Genomic DNA, 19,515 nt, shown 5'->3' on the forward strand with positions numbered 1-19,515 from the left:
TATGGAGAGCGTTTTGAAAATATATGTGAAAAGGCATACAATTTCACGTAAGTTTTGACCCAATAATCACACTTCTAGGAATTTCTTAGAAGATAATAATCATAATTACACATAGGAAATATATGCAACAGGGATGGCCACGCAGAATAGCAAAAATGTAGAGACAATTTATATGTCATTATTAGAGAGCAGATTTCAGTTGGACAAATCCACGTGGGACTGAGTCACAGTATAGAAATGCAGGTAATAACATCAAATGTTCACAATAGAGTAAACATACAGATTTTATATGCACCCAAACGAATGAAAAGATTTGGACCAAAATAATGTTTATCTCTGGATGAGATAACAAATGATACTAATCTTCTTATCTTCCTAATTCCTTGCAATAAACACATTATTTTTGAATCAGTAAAATCAATAATCATTATAATAATTTCATTGAGACAAATCTTACATAATATATTAGCAATGCCCAGAGAATCAGAACACAGGGGTTTGGGCCTGAGTTCCCCCAGTTCAGTCTTCCCTAGAGGCGCAGAACAGTAAAGAGTCTGCTGACAATGTGGGAGACCCAGGTTCGATCTCTGGGTCAGGAAGAACCCCTGCAAAAGGAAATGGCAACCCACTCCACTATTCTTGCCTGGAAAATCCCATGGATGGAGGAGCCTGGCGGGCCCCCGTCCATGGGGTCGCAGAGTCAGACGCGACTGAGCAACTGACACGCTCCCCCAGTTCAGAAGGATGCAGTTAGACCAGTAAAGAGTCTCATGATCCTTCTGAGCTACAGGCTGGGGAGGCTTGGGATTCACTGGGCATTTGTATCAGCAGCAGAATATCCCTTGTTCGGGGACCCTCATCAGGAAGTTCCCATTCTCAGGGAGTAACAACAGCCTGTTCTAACCCTAAGAGCCAACCTCTTTATCCATGACCCATGCTGCTTTGTGGAACTTTCTCAACTAGAAACTGTAAAAACATCTCATCTGGTGCTGAGTAGGTTTCTTAAAAAAACAATAATCTGATTCAGACTCCTACCTAGATAGGGAATACTGGGAACCATCTTCAGGCTTCGGATATACTCCCGAGTCCGCTTGTAATTATCTTCTTTGGACATCAGGTAGTCCAGTTTCTCAAAGGTGGTCTTGTCTTTTCGATTCAAAAGCTGGTGGGAGAAAAAAGATTATGAGAGAGAAGACAAATAAACTAGAAGAAACTAAAGAGAAAGGATAGCTGTGAACAAAAACTAAAAGGAAACATGCTAAATGGTATGTCTGTGGTCTGCAGAATCCTGGGTGCAACTAGGCATTGTAAGAAGCTGTGTCTTGTGGAGATGGAACGTTTCACAACTCAACTTAGTCATTTTTCATAAAACCTTACACTTAGAAGGTACCCTCCAGAGTTACTGAGTCCACTGTTCCGTCCGACACCAGAATCCCCTGCGTAGTGACCACCACTGTGGTACACAGACCCCACCACAACAAGGAGCTGGGAGAGTAAAGCAAATTCCTCAAGGTCACCCAGAGCTATTTCACAGCCTCATTACATCTCTCTCCCTGGGTTCACAACTTCTTACTCCTCCTCAAAATCTCTGCCATTACTGAAGGCCCCCCCCCCAAAATGTTAGCCACTTCGCCTGCCCATTCTGTGCACCTAGCCAGGCCATCTCTCCAATCAGGGCTATCTCCTCCAGATCCCCTGTGGTCCATGGCTGTGTCTTATTTACACTGGCTATGGTGTTTTAGTCAAAATAAGCTAAACCTTTTCCCACATGCTGTCATCTAGGGGTGATTTAGTTATGCAACTACAGGATAAGCAGATACCCACAGCCCAGAGATTAAAGAAGTAATATCTTTTATGACTGAGATCTCTGGTATGTAAAGCTGGTCACCAGGGAAAGGATGGCTCTGTGTTCATAAAGAGGCTTCCTGGAAGAAAGGAATAGAAACTGAATCCTGGTTCTCCAGACCTGATGCTGTGGTCATCCTGCAAGTCCTACGTCAAGGCCCAGTGCAGGAAATGGCAATGAGGCTCCTTGAATAAAATGGCTTTGAGGAAAGGAATCTAAGCTGAGAACAGGCTTGAAAAGAGGATACAGGAAAGGGTCGGTGGAGAGGGTTGGCTCTAGCACAGCACGTGGCTGAAGCTGGAAAGCCCCAAGTTTAGCTTCCAGGGCCAGTGCCTCTGGGATCTGAGGTCCATGGCTGAGCCCAGGAGCATAAATGGAGAGGGACCCTAGGCCAGGAGCATCCTCGGTCAAGTGTGGTTTTGAGACCCCATGGTCTGTGCAAGGACCAGGACCAGCCACCCTGCCATATCCATCAGACTAACGTAGGCCAGTGGCCAACAGCTCCATCATACAGCAGAGAGAAGGAGAGCAGTACTGCCCAGCAATAGGGGAAGCCAGCCTTTCAAACTGAAGCGGCCCTTTGGGTTCCTGGGGCCCAGGTCTGCAAATCCCAGACTGAGGCCATGTCTGGTGCATCGGGGAACTCAGGCTGCCTTGGCTAATTCCTTGATCCTCAGCCTCTGGAGTCACAGAGAATGCAGTTGTGCAACATCCCAGCTGAGCAGTGACAGCTTAAGGACTTCAGAGAGGAGAGGCAAAAGAAAAAGCTGAAAGGACGTCCCCAGTAATGAAGAAGTTGGAGAATAAACAGTGAGGTTTTTTTTTTTTTCATTGAGAAATTCAGGACACATCAGGGGACGCTACACAGATGCTAGGAACAATGGCTGCTTAACCAGCTTGTTAATTTAAGGCTGTTATTCATCATATTAGCAAATGGACAGGAAATAACGCCATCATCTCCCATTTGCTGTTTGTAAAGCACCAAAACATACAACTCATCTGATCTTTACAAAGCCCAGGGACGAAGATGGAGCCAGGACGACTGCCGCTATTTCAGGTTCATAATCACAAGGATTAAGTGACTTGTCAGAGTACCCTTGGGGAACTTGATTCAGTAGAGCAGAGACATGTATATTACAGCACCATGGTAAGTAAGTAAGTAGAGATAAGAACTCAGACCAACAGTAGGTAAATAATGGGCAAGGGAAGCATCAAGGGAAGATATGCAGAGAGAAGCATTTGAAATGAACGTTTAAGGATGAGAAAGTCACTATAAATAAACAACATATACCCGGAACAGAACCAGATCCTCTAGTTGTGAATGGCCCCATTGTAAAGTTGAGCAGGCCCTTCACCCTCTTGGCTGGAAGGTCATCTTTTTATTAATGCAACCTAGAAGCCCACTGAATCCTTTGGCAGTCACCCACGTTCATCCAGCAGTTCAACGAATGCCTATGTCATCACACACACTGCCGCTGAGCCAAACTGGTGCCCAAGGCTGCCTCCACCGGGTCTCTGGACCCAGCTGAGGGGCTGCCCATGTCCCTGGCATGTCTGGCCCATCTGCCTAGACTGTCAAGTATCTCGGTGCATGGTACCACAGAGCTGATCAGGGGGTCATCTGTGTCCTGACATGGGCACGAGGCCAACATGATCAGAGTCCTGGAGGATGTCCCTAAAGATCACCCTGCAGACTGACCTCCAGCCAACAACTGGACTTCTTTAGTGGAGTGGGCCGACCAAAGGCAGCCACATTTGCACACTTCCCAAACTTAAAACCAGGCTCCTCCAGGCCACACCTCCCTCTGTTAACCTTGCGTCTGCACACATACTTCCCACCCTCCACCCCCACCTACACACACACATTCGGAAGGGCCCGGTCTAGTTAACTTCACTCATCTGCTCCATTCTGTGGCCACAAATGAGATTCAGGATGGCATCAGATTTCTTAGCAGGAATGCACAGGATGTTAGAAGACATGAAAAAGAACATCTATCTCCCAAGTAAGCATTTGCATACTACTTGAGAACTTCCCCGAGCAAAATGAAAGAATAAACCAAGGACAGGAGGATACGGGATGTAGGAAACAGTGGATCCAAACCAGGAGTAGTAAAGCAAGAGGACAGATGAACAGCAAGGCTTAAGAATGACTGGTCTACATCCTTCCACCCCAGAAGAGAGGTCTCCAGAGAGAGAGAAGACTCGACAGAAAACCCGATAGGATAGCACATTGGTGGGTGGAGGAAGGGAATGAACATAATTTATTATGTATAATAAAAATAAAATTAAATAAAATAATTTAAAGATTTTGTGTCTAATATACATAAGGCCTGATAAGATATTATATAATATTACATACGTTTATATGTGTATTCTACATATACATATTAAAATACCTGGTAGATAAGCAGTAGCTAGAGTAAGAATTTTTCCTTAAAAGGGGATTAGAAATGCAAGGGAAACAGAGGGATATTCCAGAAAGAAAATGTTATTTATACTTAAGCACTTAAGTATGGATGAGCCATTTATGGAAAACCATACTTACACATTCCTAATAATTAAAACAAGAATACTTATTTAACAAAAGTGATGTAACTATGGTAACATGAGTGTTTTTGAAGAATGAGGGAAGATGGTTCAGGAAAACTAAACCAACATCCATCTTACAAAGAACTTACCATATACTGTCCAAAGTGAGTGGATCGAGAAATTGTAGCAAAAACACATCGATGGAAACATGGCAGAAACTACCAGAAAAAACTGCTAAATAATTGAGTGTTTGCCTCTAGGGTATGATCGGGGTATGCAGAGATGGAGCAATGAGTGTTAGCTGCTTCACTAAGCCTTTCAGTATTTAGTGATTTTTAAAATTCATGCACATGTATTATGCTGAAAAATTCTTTTAAGATTTAATTTTTTAATATAGGGTTTGTTTATCCAAAAAATAACAGCCTTTACTTGTTTTAAACTTTTATTACAAGTAGTGCCATAAACTGAAAACCTCATATGCGTTGAGGGTCCTTTAGATTTCAGAGTTTACAGGAAGCCTCAGGAAGAAACCATCATAACTACATGCAAGAAAATAACTTATCTGCTTACCTGAGTCAAACAGATACTAAAAGCATTCACATCCAGGAAAAGAAAAACAAGATTAAACAACATAAAGAAAAGCTCACTAAATACAATAGGCAACTTTACTTCCAGTAAAATTTACAAGTGCTGGGCCACCCTGAGACTAATTACACAATTACATCTGTGTTTCACTCAGCAAAGGATGACTCCCATGAAGGCTGTGACCATGCTGGTTATATTCATTCCACAATACCCTGCATCTATTATGGTTCCTGACACAGAGAAAACGCTGCCTAAAAATCTGTTGAATAAAAAAAGAACAAGAAAACTAACAACAACTTAAAAATTCAATTCTTTGGAAATTTTTGAATACTCCAATAATTCTTGAGTAAAAGAAGAAATAAAATTGAGGGTAATGAACTATTTATAAACCAGAAACATAAAGAAGATACAGATAATGATATGTTAAACTATGTGATGAGGTCACAAGTGTACTGAGAGGGAAAAAATGCATGTTTTTTAACTCATATAACTAAACAATATGAATATAAATGAGCTTAACACTCAACTCAAAAAGCTATGGAAACTCGGGGAGGGGTGAAGTAGGAGAAATTGATTAATATAGATAAAATCAGAAACCATGTTTAAAACATAAAATATAAAACTAAACACCAAAACTATAGACATGATAACTAAACCCAAGAGCTAAATTTTATTAATAGCAATAAAACAGGTAAAACTTCCATGTAGTAAGGCAAAATGAAAAAATATACAACATTAAGATTGAGAAAGCGGCATGACTATGTATAGAAAGTGAATTAAAATTACAAGGTAAAAATAAATCCCAGCCTATTGATTTTAAATAATTTACATGGTGACAAACGTCTGCTGCAAGGGATACACAGGACTCCTCAACCACAGGTCAAAAGCCAGGAAGATCACGAACCTTGGTCAGATACCTGAAGAAGCACGTTGCTTTTGGAACTGCCCCTTATCATGCTCCTAGAGAGCCTGTATGTGGCACTTATATTTGACTAATGATGAAAAATTTCCCTCTTCTGGTAAGTAGGCTCCATGGAATAAAAAAAAAAAAAGTCCTCCAAATCCTCTTTATGAGGACGTTGGTAGCTTGTTCCCTTGCCTTGAGACAAACAGTTCTTGATATGTAGAAATGTTTTTCAACAAAGAACGTGTTGCTTCAAATATGTTAAAACTGTCTCAAAATCCTATTTCAATTCCAGTGTCTACTGTTGGTATGGAAAGAATTTTTAGTGCTGTGGATAATCTATGGATCAATGGATTCAACAGACTGAAGATGCAATGAGAAAAGAATGAAACAAGGGCACTTCAAAAAAGTAATTCTTAAATTCTTTAGATATGAACTATTGGCTTCTTCTGAAAAACAAACTACAAAGCCATATAACTAATATAAAATATTAGATGCAATGGAGACTGTTATAAGTAACGTGAGGGAAAACTGTGACTCTGAAATTTAATAAATGTTCTAGCAAGCTATCCATATCTGTCTTTGACTAAGGCTATTTTAAATTCTGTAAAAATAGATGTTAACCTGTAGAAAATGTAGTAATGCAAATAATTCCAGTCCATAAAAAGGCAATTGATGTCTCATAGTATCCCACTGATCATCACCCTAGGAATACTAACTAATTTTCTATTCACTTTAAAGATTATTTCGGCAATGTTCACCTGACCATAAAGTGCAGTATTCTCAGTTCTCTTGAAATAAAGTTGGCTTAAAACTCAGCATTCAGAAAACTAAGATCATGGCATCTGGTCCCATCACTTCAAGGCAAATAAATGGGGAAACAGTGGAAACAGTGACAGACTTTATTTTTTGAGGATCCAAAATCACTGCAGATGGTAACTGCAGCCATGAAACTAAAAGACGCTGATTCATATCAATGTATGGCAAAAATCACTACAATATTGTAAAGTAATTAGCCTCCAATGAATAAAAATAAATGGAAAAAAAAAAAAAGAAATTAAAAGACGCTTCCTTTGTGGCTCAGCTGGTAAAGAATCCACCTGCAATGAGGATGACTTGGGTTTGATCCCTGGGTGGAAGATCCCCTGGAGAAGGGAAAGGCTACCCACTTCAGTATTCTGGCCTGGAGAATTCCATGGACGTCCATGGGGTCACAAAAAGTCAGACACGACTAAGCGACTTTCACTTTCACTTTGTTCCTTGGAAGGAAAGTTATGACCAACCAGACAGCATACTAAAAGGCAGAGACATTACTTTGTCAACAAAGGTCTGTCTAGTCAAGGCTATGGTTTTTCCAGTAGTCACGTATGGATGTGAGAGTTGGGACTATAAGGAAAGCTGAGCACCGAAGAATTGATGCTTTTGAACTATATGGTGTTGGAGAAAACTCTTGAGAATTCCTTGGACTGCAAGGAGATCCAACCAGTCCATCCTAAAGGAGATCAGTCCTGGGTGTTCATTGGAAGGACTGATGTTGAAACTCCAATACTTTGGCCACCTGATGAGAAGAAGTGACTCATTTAAAAAGACTCTGATGCTGGGAAAGATTGAAGGTGGGAGGAGAAGGGGACAACAGAGGATGAGATGGCTGGATGGCATCACCATCTCAATGGAAATAAGTTTGAGTAAACTCCAGGAGTTGGTGATGGACAGGGAGGCCTGGCGTGCTGCAGTCCATGGGGTTGCAAAGAGTTGGACATGACTGAGTGACTGAACTGAACTGAACTGAATATCTTACTGATTCTCTCACTAATAAAATATTTGACAAATAATCATTTTATACTTGTATGAGTCATTATTTTATCTTTTAAAAAAACAATTCTTTGACAGTTTATATGCACATAAGTATAAATACATGCAAACATAAATACACAATGTATAATTTTGTAGATCAACTTTAATCACGTTTCCAGTAATTTTGCTAAGTTTTAAAAAAATTATGCTCATGGCAACCCCAAGAGACATTCCCACAAAGCCCAAGAGTAGAGCCAGGAGGATGAACTTGGCCCTTGAATGGAAGTTTTCCAAGGGTCCATCCTAGGTCCAGAGCTGGTCTGCAGGACTGAGCCATGGAAAGGGCTGGCTAAGGCAAGGAAGAGTCAAAAGCACTATGAGAGGGCTCTGGAAGGAGAGAGCAAACTCCATTATAGGAAAGAGGAACCAGGAAAAGGTGATCCTGGAAACTAGTCTTGCAGGGCTTCAACCAGCAGAGACGAGGCTGGAGAGGCCCCAGAGGCCTCTCCAGAAAGCACGAGCAGTGGGCTGGCAGTGGGAACCCACAGTGCTGTTCAAGGGAGCAGCACTTTGGCAGAACTGAAGGCAGGTGTTGCCTTGGACAAGACTGGGAAGGTAAGAGAGAGATGGAAACTCGCCATTTGGCAAAGTATGCTTTTGACTAGGTCATTTTGGATACTGTGGACACGTGATGGCCAATTTGACAGCTTATTCTCCTTTTCTGGATCTTTCGACTCAACGTGCCAACAGGGTGCAAATCACAAGCAGCTAAGTATGGACAGCTGAATACTAATCAAAGGGGAAAGAATGAGTTGATTGTGGCTGTGTTTGAACAGGAAATTCCTCTAGCCAGCTCTTGCGTCTCTTCCGCACGTGACCTGGGGCTCTGGGTTGCTATGTTGCTGGTGGCAGTAGATGCTCCACAGGCCACAGCTGAAAGGTTTGTGGTTTGTTTTTCAGGGCAAGGAAGTAGGTGTGAAGTAGGTATGAAGACTTTTGATATTTGCTGCCATGGCCAAAATGCTTCTATTATGTCCTCTGCACCCTGCAAGAATCTCCCTACCCAAAGGTTCTCCTCAAAAGTCAAAGGTTCTCCCAAATGCAAGTTGTCCTGAGAAACACCCACTGGAACACACCAAAAACCCTCTCTCACCTGTGCTCAGTATCTTCCCTAACTCGAAGGGATCATTGAAACCTAGAGTTAAAAATCCAAATGACAGCTAAAATTTAACTGACAAAATATTCATTATTATAAAACTAGAAGTAGTGTAGTAGTGTGCATGCTCTGTCATGTCCGACTCTTTGCCACCCCATGGACTGGAGTCCACTAGGCTCCTGTGTCCATGGGATTTTCCAGACAAGAATACTGGAGTGTATTGCCAGTTCCTCCTCCAGGGGAACTATCCAACCCAGGGATCAAACCCGAGTCTCTTGTATCTCCTGCATTGGCAGGCAGATTCTTTACCACTGGCGCCACCTGAGAGGTAGTGTTAAGTTCAGTTCAATTCAGTCGCTCAATCGTCTCTGACTCTTTGTGACCCCATGGACTGCAGCATGGCAGGCCTCCCTGTCCATCACCAACTCCCGGAGTTTACTCAGACTCATGTCCACTAAGTTGGTGATGCCATCCAGCCATCTCATTCTCTGTCATCCCCTTCTCCCCCTGCCTTCAATCTTTCCCAGCATCAGGGGCTTTTCAAATGAGTCAGTTCTTTGCATCAGGTGGCTGAAGTATTGGAGTTTCAGCTTCAGCATCAGTCCTTCCACTGAATATGCAGATGACACCACCCTTATGGCAGAAAGTGAAGAAGAACTAAAGAGCTTCTTGATGAAAGTGAAAAAGGAGAGTGAAAAAGTTGACTTAAAGCTCAACATTCAGAAAACTAAGGTCATGGCATCTGGTACCATCACTTCATGGCAAATAGAAGGGGAACAGTGGAAACAGTGACAGACTTTATTTTGGGGGGCTCCAAAATCATTGCAGATGGTGAGTGCAGCCATGAAATTAAAAGACACTTATTCCTTGGAAGAAAAGTTATGACCAACCTAGACAGCATATTAAAAAGCAGAGACATTGCTTTGCCAACAAAGGTCTGTCTAGTCAAGGCTATAGTCATGTATAGATGTGAAAATTGGACTATAAAGAAAGCGGAGTGCCAAAGAATTGATGCTTTTGAACTGTGGTGTTGGATAAGACTCTTGAGAGTCCCTTGGAACTGCAAGGAGATCCAACCAGTCCATCCTAAAGGAAATCAGTCCTGAATATTCATTGGAGAAGTAGTGTAATGAAAGTTAAAATGATGGATTAAAAAGAGCAACATCAAAACGGTTACAACATACATCAAAAAGAATAAAATACCCAGTAATAAATACATCTAAAGAGGCAAAATACCTGTGGTCTGAAAACTGTAAGACACTGATTAAATAAATTGAAGATAATACAAATAGATGAAAAGATATACCATGTTCTTGGATTGGAAGAATCAACACTGTTAAAATGACCATACTACCCAAGGAAATCTAAAGATTCAATGTAATATCTATCAAATTGCCAGTGGTATTTGTCACAGAACCAGAGCAAAAAATTTTTTAATTTGCATGGAAGCAAAGAAGACCCTAAATAGGCAAAACAATTTTGAGAAAGAAGACCAAGGCTGGAGGAATTATGCTCCCTGACTGTTGACTATACTACAAGGCTACAGTAATCAAAACAGTGTGGTACTCACACAAAACAGACATATATATCAATGGAAAAGGATAGAAAGCCCAGAAATAGATCCACACACTTATGGCCAATTAATTAATCTACAACAAATAAGGCAAGACTACACAAAAGAGAAAAGACAGTCTCTTCAGTAAGTGGTATTGGAAAAGCTGGACAGCTACATGTAAGAGAATGAAACTAGAACATTCTCTAACACCATATACAAAAATAAATTCAAAATGGATCAAAGACCTAAATGTAAGACCAGATACTATAAAACTCCTAGAGGAAAACATAGGCAGAAGACACATTGACATAAATCATAGCAATACATTTTTAGATCCATCTCTTACAGTAATGAAAACAAAAATAAACAAATGGGACTTAATTGAACTTGAAGCTTTTGCACAGTACAGGAAACCATAAACAAAATAAAAAGGCAACCTATGAACTCGGAGAGAATGTCTGCAAACAATGTGACCAACAAGGGATTAATTTCCAAAATACAAAAACAGCTCATACAGCTTAATATATATATATAAAGAACAACCCAATAAAAAAATGGACAGAAAACCTAAATAGACATTTCTCCAAAGAGGACATACAGATGGCAAATAAGCACATGAAAAGATGCTTAATAGCACTAATTACTGGAGAAATGCAAACCAAGCTACAATGAGATATCACCTCAAACCAGTCAGGATGGTCATCATTAAAAAGTCTACAAATAATGAATTTGTAGAGAAATAATAAATTTGCTGGAGAGGGTATGGCGAGAAGGGAACCCTCCTACACTGTTGGTGGGAATGTAAATTGGTACAGCCACTATGGAGAACAGTACAGGGACACTCCTTAAAAAAATACAGTTAGAGTTGTCATATGATCCATCAGTCCCACTCCTGGGCACATACCCAGAAAAAACTCTAATTTGAAAAGATACACGCACCCCCATGTTCACAGCAGCACTGTCTACAATTGCCAAGACATGTGAGCAACCTAAGAATCCACCGACAGATGAAGGGACAAAGAGGATGTGGTACATATGTACAATGGAATACTACTCAGCCATAAAAAGAATGAAAAAAGGTCATTTGCAGCAACATGGATGGACCTAGAGATTATCACATTAAGTGAAGCAAGCCAGCCAGAGAAAGACAATTATCATAGGATATCCCTCATATTTGGAACTTAAAAAGTTGACACAAATGAATTTATTCCCAAAACAGAAAGAGACTCACAGACCCAGAAAACAACTTCATAGTTACCAAAGGGGACACAGGCGGTGGGGAGAGGGGGAAGAAAAAAAGAAAAAGAAAAGAAGTCTCATACAATTTCATGTTAACTTGTTCACTAATTATACAATAAAATTGCTGAAATACTTTTTTTTCCTTTATTTTTTATTAGTTGGAGGCTAATTACTTTACAATATTGTAGTGGCTTTTGCCATACATTGACATGAATCAGCCATGGATTTACATGTGTTCCCCATCCTGAACCCCCCTCCCACCTCTCTCCCCATCCCATCCCTCTGGGACATCCCAGTGCACCAGCCCTGAGCACTTGTCTCATGCATCCAACCTGGACTAGCGATCTGTTTCACACTTGATAATATACATGTTTCGATGCTTTTCTCTCAGATCATCCCACCCTCGCCTTCTTCCATAGAGTCCAAAAGTCTGTTCTATACATCTGTGTCTCTTTTTCTGTCTTGCATATAGGGTTATCATTACCATCTTTCTAAATTCCACATATATGCATTAGTGGAATACTTTCTTAAGGAAAAAAAAAACCACAGTTACATCAGAGCATCGTGCTCTAGAGGAGTAGTGGGTAGAGACCACCCCCACCCAAAGGATGGGGGGATTGCTAAAAACTGTCTTTAATCAGGCAAGTGAAAACACCAGAGCTGTGTCATAGGACGATCATTCCATGAACAAACAACATGAGAAAGAGAGTGAGACCAGAAGCAAGAGAACCACTAGAAAATGATGAAGTTATCAGGTCATAAATCAGAGGATCAGTCTTACAGGGATGGTGGTCTCTGCCAGTCCATTTGAGAACAGTCAAGAAAAGTTGAAAATAATAATAATAATAAAAACAGCAGCAGCAGCTAATACTTATCTGGCCCTTACTATGTGCCAGGCATAATATGAAACATTTTTTTCACATATTTACTCATTTAACCCTTGCCCTAAGAGGAAGGTCCAAGGCTGGCTGAGCCTGGGAGTCTGATTCAAGAATCAACACTCCTAACCTCCACAGGACACTACCCCTCATTTCTTGGTCATGTGGGCTGAGAGCCAAGAGCTACCTACCTAAAGTACAGGCTGAGGTGACATTTTCTCATAGGGACTTTTCCTACCTGTGTTCCCTTGGGGCTCCCCCAGGCTGGCCAGAGATTTTCCAACGGGGGACACTTGCTGGCTCTCTGATTCCAGTGAGCAGCTGAGTTCCAGCCTGCCATAAGCGGGCATTAGAACCCTTGCCCCCGACAGTTGGCAAGATCTCCATACTGCAAGTTCTCTGCACTCTGTTCCCTGTGCTGACTCTGAGAGCATTCTCTACTTCTAGCACATGGTGACTTCCCTTTCTTTCTTGGCTTCTGGCTCAGCATTGCTTCTTGGTTTATAATTTGGTTTATTTGTGTGTGTGTTTGCAGCAGGTGATTGGGAGGGAGGAAAGTGCTTACTGCTCATCTGCCCAGTCTACCATATTGTCTCAAATTCCAAGTAGGTCCGCTCAGAAAGCCTGGAACTAACCAGTACTTTCTGGAACCAGACTTTGATTTCAGACCGCCAGGGGTGAGCTGTCAGAGAAACACGGGAGAAGAGGGCTTGTGGAGCCAGCGTGGGAACACAGGTGTAAGGCTAGAGAGGGGCTGGGATGAGCGCTAGGAGGCAGCCTCAACGGGGGCACAGAGGAGAAGACAGATAGGGCTGTCCAACCTGGGAAGACCCCACGGGACAAGACTTGGATCAGGAAAGGTGAGAGCTGGGCCAGAGCCCCGCCGGACACTTACAGCCCGTGGGCGAGAGGGACAAAAGCGGTCAGGGAGGAGCCAACTGTCAGAATGCAGTGAGGGTGGGGGTGGGAAAGGGAATAAGCTGCGTGAAGAGATATGTTTCAGGAAGGGGGTGGCAGATGTTGTGGCAAAGTGAAGGCAGACGAGGGTGCAGACATCAGCAGAACTCCTGAGAGCAGAGAGGCGGGGAGGGACGGGTGATGAGTCATCAGAGGATGTCCTCTCCTCCCCCACCTCGCCTCCCTCCTGAGTTTAGGAAAGCCTGAGACAGCCCTGCCCATCACGACGTCCTCCACAGCATCCGAGGGGGCACTCCATCAGACACAGAGGGGAGAAGCACCTCCCGCATGAAAGATGCAAATCTGAAATACACGGACGCCACCACCCATCCGCCTTCCTGGGATACCTGCTCAACGACCCTGTGCCCCCAGATGTCTGAAGTGAGACGCCTGCTCCCAGGCGGGTCCCCTCCAGGCCACCGCCCTACAAACCAGGCCTTCTGACCCATCAGCTGTGACTTCCTCCCAGCGGAGTTCTTCAGTTTTCACTGTGCTGCTGCAGACGGGTCAGATTCTCTGGATCAGTTCAGTAGGAAAGAGCGAATCACGACAGGAACGTGTACACAGCAAGCAGAGAGAGAGACAGAGTGTGTGTGTGTGTAGCACATGCTGTAATGAAAGAGTGACTCGCCCATACTCCGGGCCTCCATACCCCCAGCTCTCTCCTGGGTAAGCCCAGTTCCGCTTGGGACCACCCGGGTCTGAGAAAAGGCCTCACCCTCGTCCCAGCCGTTGTTGCTGTCATTCGGTCGCTCAGTTGTGTCTGACTCTTTGCGACCCCACGAACCGCAGCACGCCAGGCTTCCCTGTCCTCCATACAGACCCCTGTCCCATGGGGTCTCCCTGCCTTGGAGAGCCCAATCTCTCTTCTCTGTGCCCCAGTGGTGGCCGCCTCCTTGAGCTTGTCCCAATCTCTCTCTAGCCCGAGGCCTGCATTCCCAGCTGCTCAGGCCTCAAACCTAGGAACCGCCCTCCAGTCCCCTTCTTTCTTCATCTCTGACAGTCCATCCTTCACAAATCCTGCCACCTCTGTCTTCAGAATGCCTCCCCTCTGTTTCCTTCTCTCCCATGCACTGCCACCGCCCCAATTTAGCCAGCGTTTGCTCACTCCTGGATTCCGCCCTAACCCCTAACCCAGCCTCGTTTCCACACTTGCCCCGCCCTGCAACTCCTCCGCAATTTGCTTTTCACAGAGTGCACGCGCATTCAATCGCTTCAGTTGTGTCCAACTCTTTGCAACCCTGTGGACTGTAGCCTGCCAGGGTCCTCTGTCCATGGGATTCTCCAGGCAAGAGCACTAGAGTGAGCTGCCATGCCTTCTTCCAGGGGATCTTCCCGACCCAGGGATAGACCCCGAGTCTCTGAAGGCTGTCAGTGGGGAAATCAAATGGCAGGTCTCTTCTCACACATGTGACCCCCTTCCACCCAGGTTTCACAGATATCCAGGGTTTCAGGGGGGCCCAGGGACAGCACTCAGGGAGCTGGTCGCACCCTGTCCCCAGGGGCCGGTGTGCCAACCTCACGTCTCCAGCCCCACTTCCCAGACAGTGTGGGTGCCCGTTCTTCCTTGCCCTGTGCCCTGCCTGATTCCAACATCAAGTTCTATCACAGACAGGAAATCCAGCAAACAGACAAGGATGTGGACTATGTGTCCAGCGAGGCAGAGCGACGCTGCGTTGGCTCTGGCACTCACCAGCTCCGTGATCTTGGGCAGGTCACAGGAAGCCTCAGCTTCTGTCTCTGCACAATGACGCCTATTAAAGTGCTGACCTTGGGGCTCCTACAGCGGGTGTGCCTGCTCGCCCTGCCCTGGGGGCCCATGAGTTCTCACCAGCCCCATATCAAGGGACAGGTGCGGGCATTTCAATGGCTAATCTCATTAGCAGGAAAACAAGTAGCAAAAGGAGGATGCAATTGAACACAACAAATGCACAGTAGTCAAACGACCCACTGTAAACTCAGCTGGGCACTGGGGATACAGAGCAAATATCCAACTTCATCAAGAAGGAAGGCAGTCAAACAGGGAGGCCAGCCTGTGAGCAGCACTGCACTGGCTGAACAGCGGGTTTTCCCAGAGCAAACAGCTCCCCACACGTGGCCTTGGAGACGTCGTGCTGTGATCCACACCATGTGTATCAGCTCCTCTCTCCCCGACACAACTGCTGGCGGCTGCTATATTTATCTCCTAGGAAGCTGCATCTCCCCCTCTTTTACCCTGGTAAGCAGCCCTCCGTAACCAAGAAAACAATCCTGGTCCTCAGTCCTTAGGAAGTCATGGGGAGATTTCTCAGAAAAATAACAGCTGTTGTTGCCCTGGGTCCCTGCCCTTCAGTGACACACAATCTCAGCTTCCTGGCCTGTCCCAAGTTCCCACCATCTAGATGCCCACTGAGAGGTCAAAGTCAGGGCCAATCCCAGGGACTGCGTGGGAGTGGGCAGCAGAAGCCATGGACTAACCAAGGAGTAAGTGACCAAAAGGCGGCCTTCAAGGCCTGGCTACAGCTCCCTGCCTCACTGTGTGTGCCTCGTCCCTGGGGCCCTCCGACTTCCCTTCCCCAGATCAAGGGACAAGAGGGGAGGAGGAAAACAGCTCTTTCCTGGCAACATTTCCCGAGCTAATCTCATTACCAGAAATGAATGGCAAAAGAAGGATGAACCCCAGAGGCCAGCGGCCCAGCCAGTAGCAGCCGCAGCCAGAACAGAGGCTCCATGGCCTGGGGCAGCACCGAGAGTCTGCTTATCTCATCTTTCAGGTTCCTATCAGAGCGCTGCGGATGAAGGGGACAAGAAAACGGGACCCCTCTCTTGTTCTGAATGCCAAGAGGCCGTGGGTGCTGTCTTTCTTACTGAGCTCCGTGGGGTGTGGTGGTGACGCACGGAGACTTTGGAACAGACTGTTGAGTTTGGTTTCTGCTCTGCCTCCGGGCCGGGGAACCCTGCATGTCCTCCCACTGCCCTGCGCCTCCGTCTCCTCATCTGTAATTGAGAATACTGACAACAGTGCTGGCCTCGACGGGGAGTTGTCAAGAGGAAATGAGTTAATACAGGGAAAGCTTTTAGGGCAGCACTTGGCAGATCTGTAAGGAAGAACAGCTGACCCCTGTGGCCTGGAAGGGAGTTAGGTGAGGAAGCTCAGGTTTTCAAATGGGTCCTGGGTGGATATTTCATTCCCGGCTCCCTGGGGAGTGGTGGGAGATTTGTTTTCATACATAGCCGTGACGACTGGCCATCGTGGCGCAGGACTCTGTCGAGCCACAGGGAGCGGTCCTGGGTGCTGCTCTGGCCTGACGTTGCCCCACCATTCAGGGCAGGGCACGGCACCCTGGGGAGAATGCTGGCCAAAACTCCATGGACGGGTCCTGCCCATCCCTGACTGGGTGGAATCTCTGTGCCGGACCCTGAGCCACCCTGGTCCCTTGTGCACTGACCCCCTGCTGCCCTCACTGACTGTGCCACTTTCAGGGATCACGAAGAGTCCCTGTGTTACTGACAGTAAGCTCTGTGCACCACGAGAATCATCATTCCTTCTTCTGGGCCCACACATAGCTCCCAGCAGTCCAAGAAACAATAGCAGCATCTAAATGATGGAAAATTCATTTGAGAAAAAGAATCTCCAAGCAACTTTTGAAAAAAGTCTCAGGACTCAGATGCACTCGGGGAAATCACAGGGCTGGCAGCAACCACAGGGACCAGTGGCTTCCAAACTTGCTTCTGACCTCCAAAGCCATTGCTCAACTGAAGTTCACCCAGAAGCCCAGGACGTAAAACTGATACAGCTGAGCTGCTCTGGCAGGAATCGTGCCCAGGCGGCCTGCTGGACGCCCTCCCGCCTCTGCCCCAGGCCCTGCTGGCCCCGAGGCAGCTCCAAGGAGCCCCTGGGCTCCCCAAAGCACTGGTGGAACACCACAGATTCAGGCCAAGCTCTCTGAGTAGACATGAAGAGACGAGTCCCACAGAGTCACTCTGCACAGATGGTGCGTGAACACAGACCTGGTTTTCTGATTCCGGGCTAACACCTCTCGCTCCACTTTGCTGTGGCTTCATCTATGGAAAACTGCAATTTAAAGAAACAAGGCTCACTTCTGATCACCTACAACATAATCCCTAAGTATTTTACAGGCCCGTGAACCAGCCAAGTCTGAAACAGAGCCCAACCCCGCAGGCTGGCAGAGAGAAGTTCGGAAATGAGCTGCAGAGGCACAGCTGATGGTTCCACACACTTTCCTTCAGCTCTGTGGGACATAAATAGGCCTTGAAAGGCTGGGGCTGTGCAGCCATGAGCGACCCCGGACCAGGAGGTGAGACCCCGGACTAGGAGGTGAGACCCCGGACCAGGTGGGCCAGGAGGTGAATGCTAATGAGAGGTGGAGAGCCATGACTTCCCCCCCTGTCAGGCGCGGTGCCAAGCTCAGGAGGATAAAGAGGCCTGAGATATTTTTAAAGTATTTTTACAGCAGAAAAACTTTCCTACAGACTCAATTATATAACGATCAGACTCCACCTCTGAGCTGAAATTATCCATGGCCTTCAGGAAAAAAAAAAATCATTTTTCCCTACATGAGGGTCACAGGTTTCTTCAGAGAAACTCTTGAGATGTACGGTCAGCAGCCCTGGGGCAACTGCAAACCATCAGCCTGGAGGACTCCCCCAGGGCAATTTGGGGCCGGGGGAGCAATCATTACACCACTGACCCCACCGTCATACGTGATGCGATCAGGTCCAGGAGGGGCCACTCTAGGGGCCCTTCTGGCCCCAGTCACACTGGCATCCTCTCAGCATCCCTGTCCCAGAACGGGGTCAAGGTCACTGAAGGGGACGTGGCCAGGGGACACAATTAACCCACAGTCATCCTGCATTGGCGGCAAACGGCAGACCAAGGAAGGCTTCTGGGCCTCAGGAATGGAGAACCTCACCCAAGAAATGACAGTCCAGACGGAAGGAACAGTCTTAGGGAGATTAACTTACAGCCCAGGTTTTCGTCAGCCTGAAGATGGGCGCGCTCTGCAATGCTGACACCACAGACATGAGAGAATGAAGGTTGTTGAGTTCTAGAAGTTTCTGGGGGGAAAAAAAAAGATATGGAATTGATTATTTTGCTGCTATAAACAAGAGACCAAAAACATGCTGAAGTGTTACCAAATGCTGTCATATTCATGAAATTCAATTATACTTAAAAATATCTCATGTAGAAAATATAGTTCTAGGAAGTTCATAGAAACCATATGCTCTTTCTCTGTCAAATTGTCAAAAGGTGAGTGTGCATCTGAAACATGTGCCAAATTGCATAAGCTGACTAGTCTGGCTGCTGGACAGAAACGTGGCCTGGGATGAGGTTTGATAGTGTCCTTTCTGTTCCTTTTTTAGATGAATCTCAACTGTCCCAGCAGGCTTCTGTAAACTGAAACCCCCGCTGTGCCAACAATATCAACGTGGGTCTTCTGTGATCACCTTCATACCCGGCACGAGGGAGGCTGAGGAAAGATGTTATCAATCTGCTGGGAACACGGCGCTCCAGCTTCCCAGACACTGGACCACGCTCCCCTGAATCAGACCCCAAATGAGTGAGAACATTTGGATTTAATTCCATCTCAGACAAGTTCCTCACCACGAGAGTGAGGGTAAGCACAGAAAAATGTAATTGTTCTGCTCTCGGTTTCACACTGGGGAAAAACCTGCTATCAGGACCCGGGTTCCCCTTCTCACTCTTGGGAATCAGTGAAGGCTGTGTAGCCGGCTGGCTCCATGGGACCGAGAGTTCTGGTTCCCACTACAGGTGTGTCCTTTGGCAAGTTACCTAAGCCTTCTGAGCCTCCACATCTTCAGACTTAAAACAAGGAAGGTCATCACAGAGCCTCTGCCGCGTGGGCCGTGCATGTAACCTGCTCGACCACGACCTGCCATCAGGAACAGCATGTGGTGCAGTGTGGGCTGCCCGTCCTCCATTAGGAAGACCTGGCCCCATCCCTTCCCCTTCCTCATCACTTGTCGCGGGTGCTTCCAAGCTCTGGTGCCGCTCCCTCTAGTATGTCTTTCCTGAGCATGCTCCCAGGTCTAGGAGGTAGAAACCCCACC

General features: G+C 45.6%; 1 protein-coding gene across 7 annotated transcripts in view; it reads right to left on the bottom strand.

The window, feature by feature from the left end:
* Positions 1–19,515, bottom strand: part of RALGPS1 (Ral GEF with PH domain and SH3 binding motif 1) — a 299,089-nt gene that overhangs the window by 156,636 nt on the left and 122,938 nt on the right. For all 7 annotated transcript variants that reach the window (XM_065928425.1, XM_065928423.1, XM_065928426.1 and 4 more), the window contains 2 exons: positions 18,409–18,501; positions 1,036–1,162 (listed from right to left, as the gene is read on the bottom strand). In XM_065928425.1, the coding sequence (XP_065784497.1) occupies positions 1,036–1,162; positions 18,409–18,501 (220 nt within the window). The remainder of the gene's footprint in view (positions 1–1,035; positions 1,163–18,408; positions 18,502–19,515) is intronic.

The sequence above is a fragment of the Muntiacus reevesi genome, chromosome 3 (assembly GCF_963930625.1).
Source record: "Muntiacus reevesi chromosome 3, mMunRee1.1, whole genome shotgun sequence".
Classification (NCBI taxonomy): domain Eukaryota; kingdom Metazoa; phylum Chordata; class Mammalia; order Artiodactyla; family Cervidae; genus Muntiacus; species Muntiacus reevesi.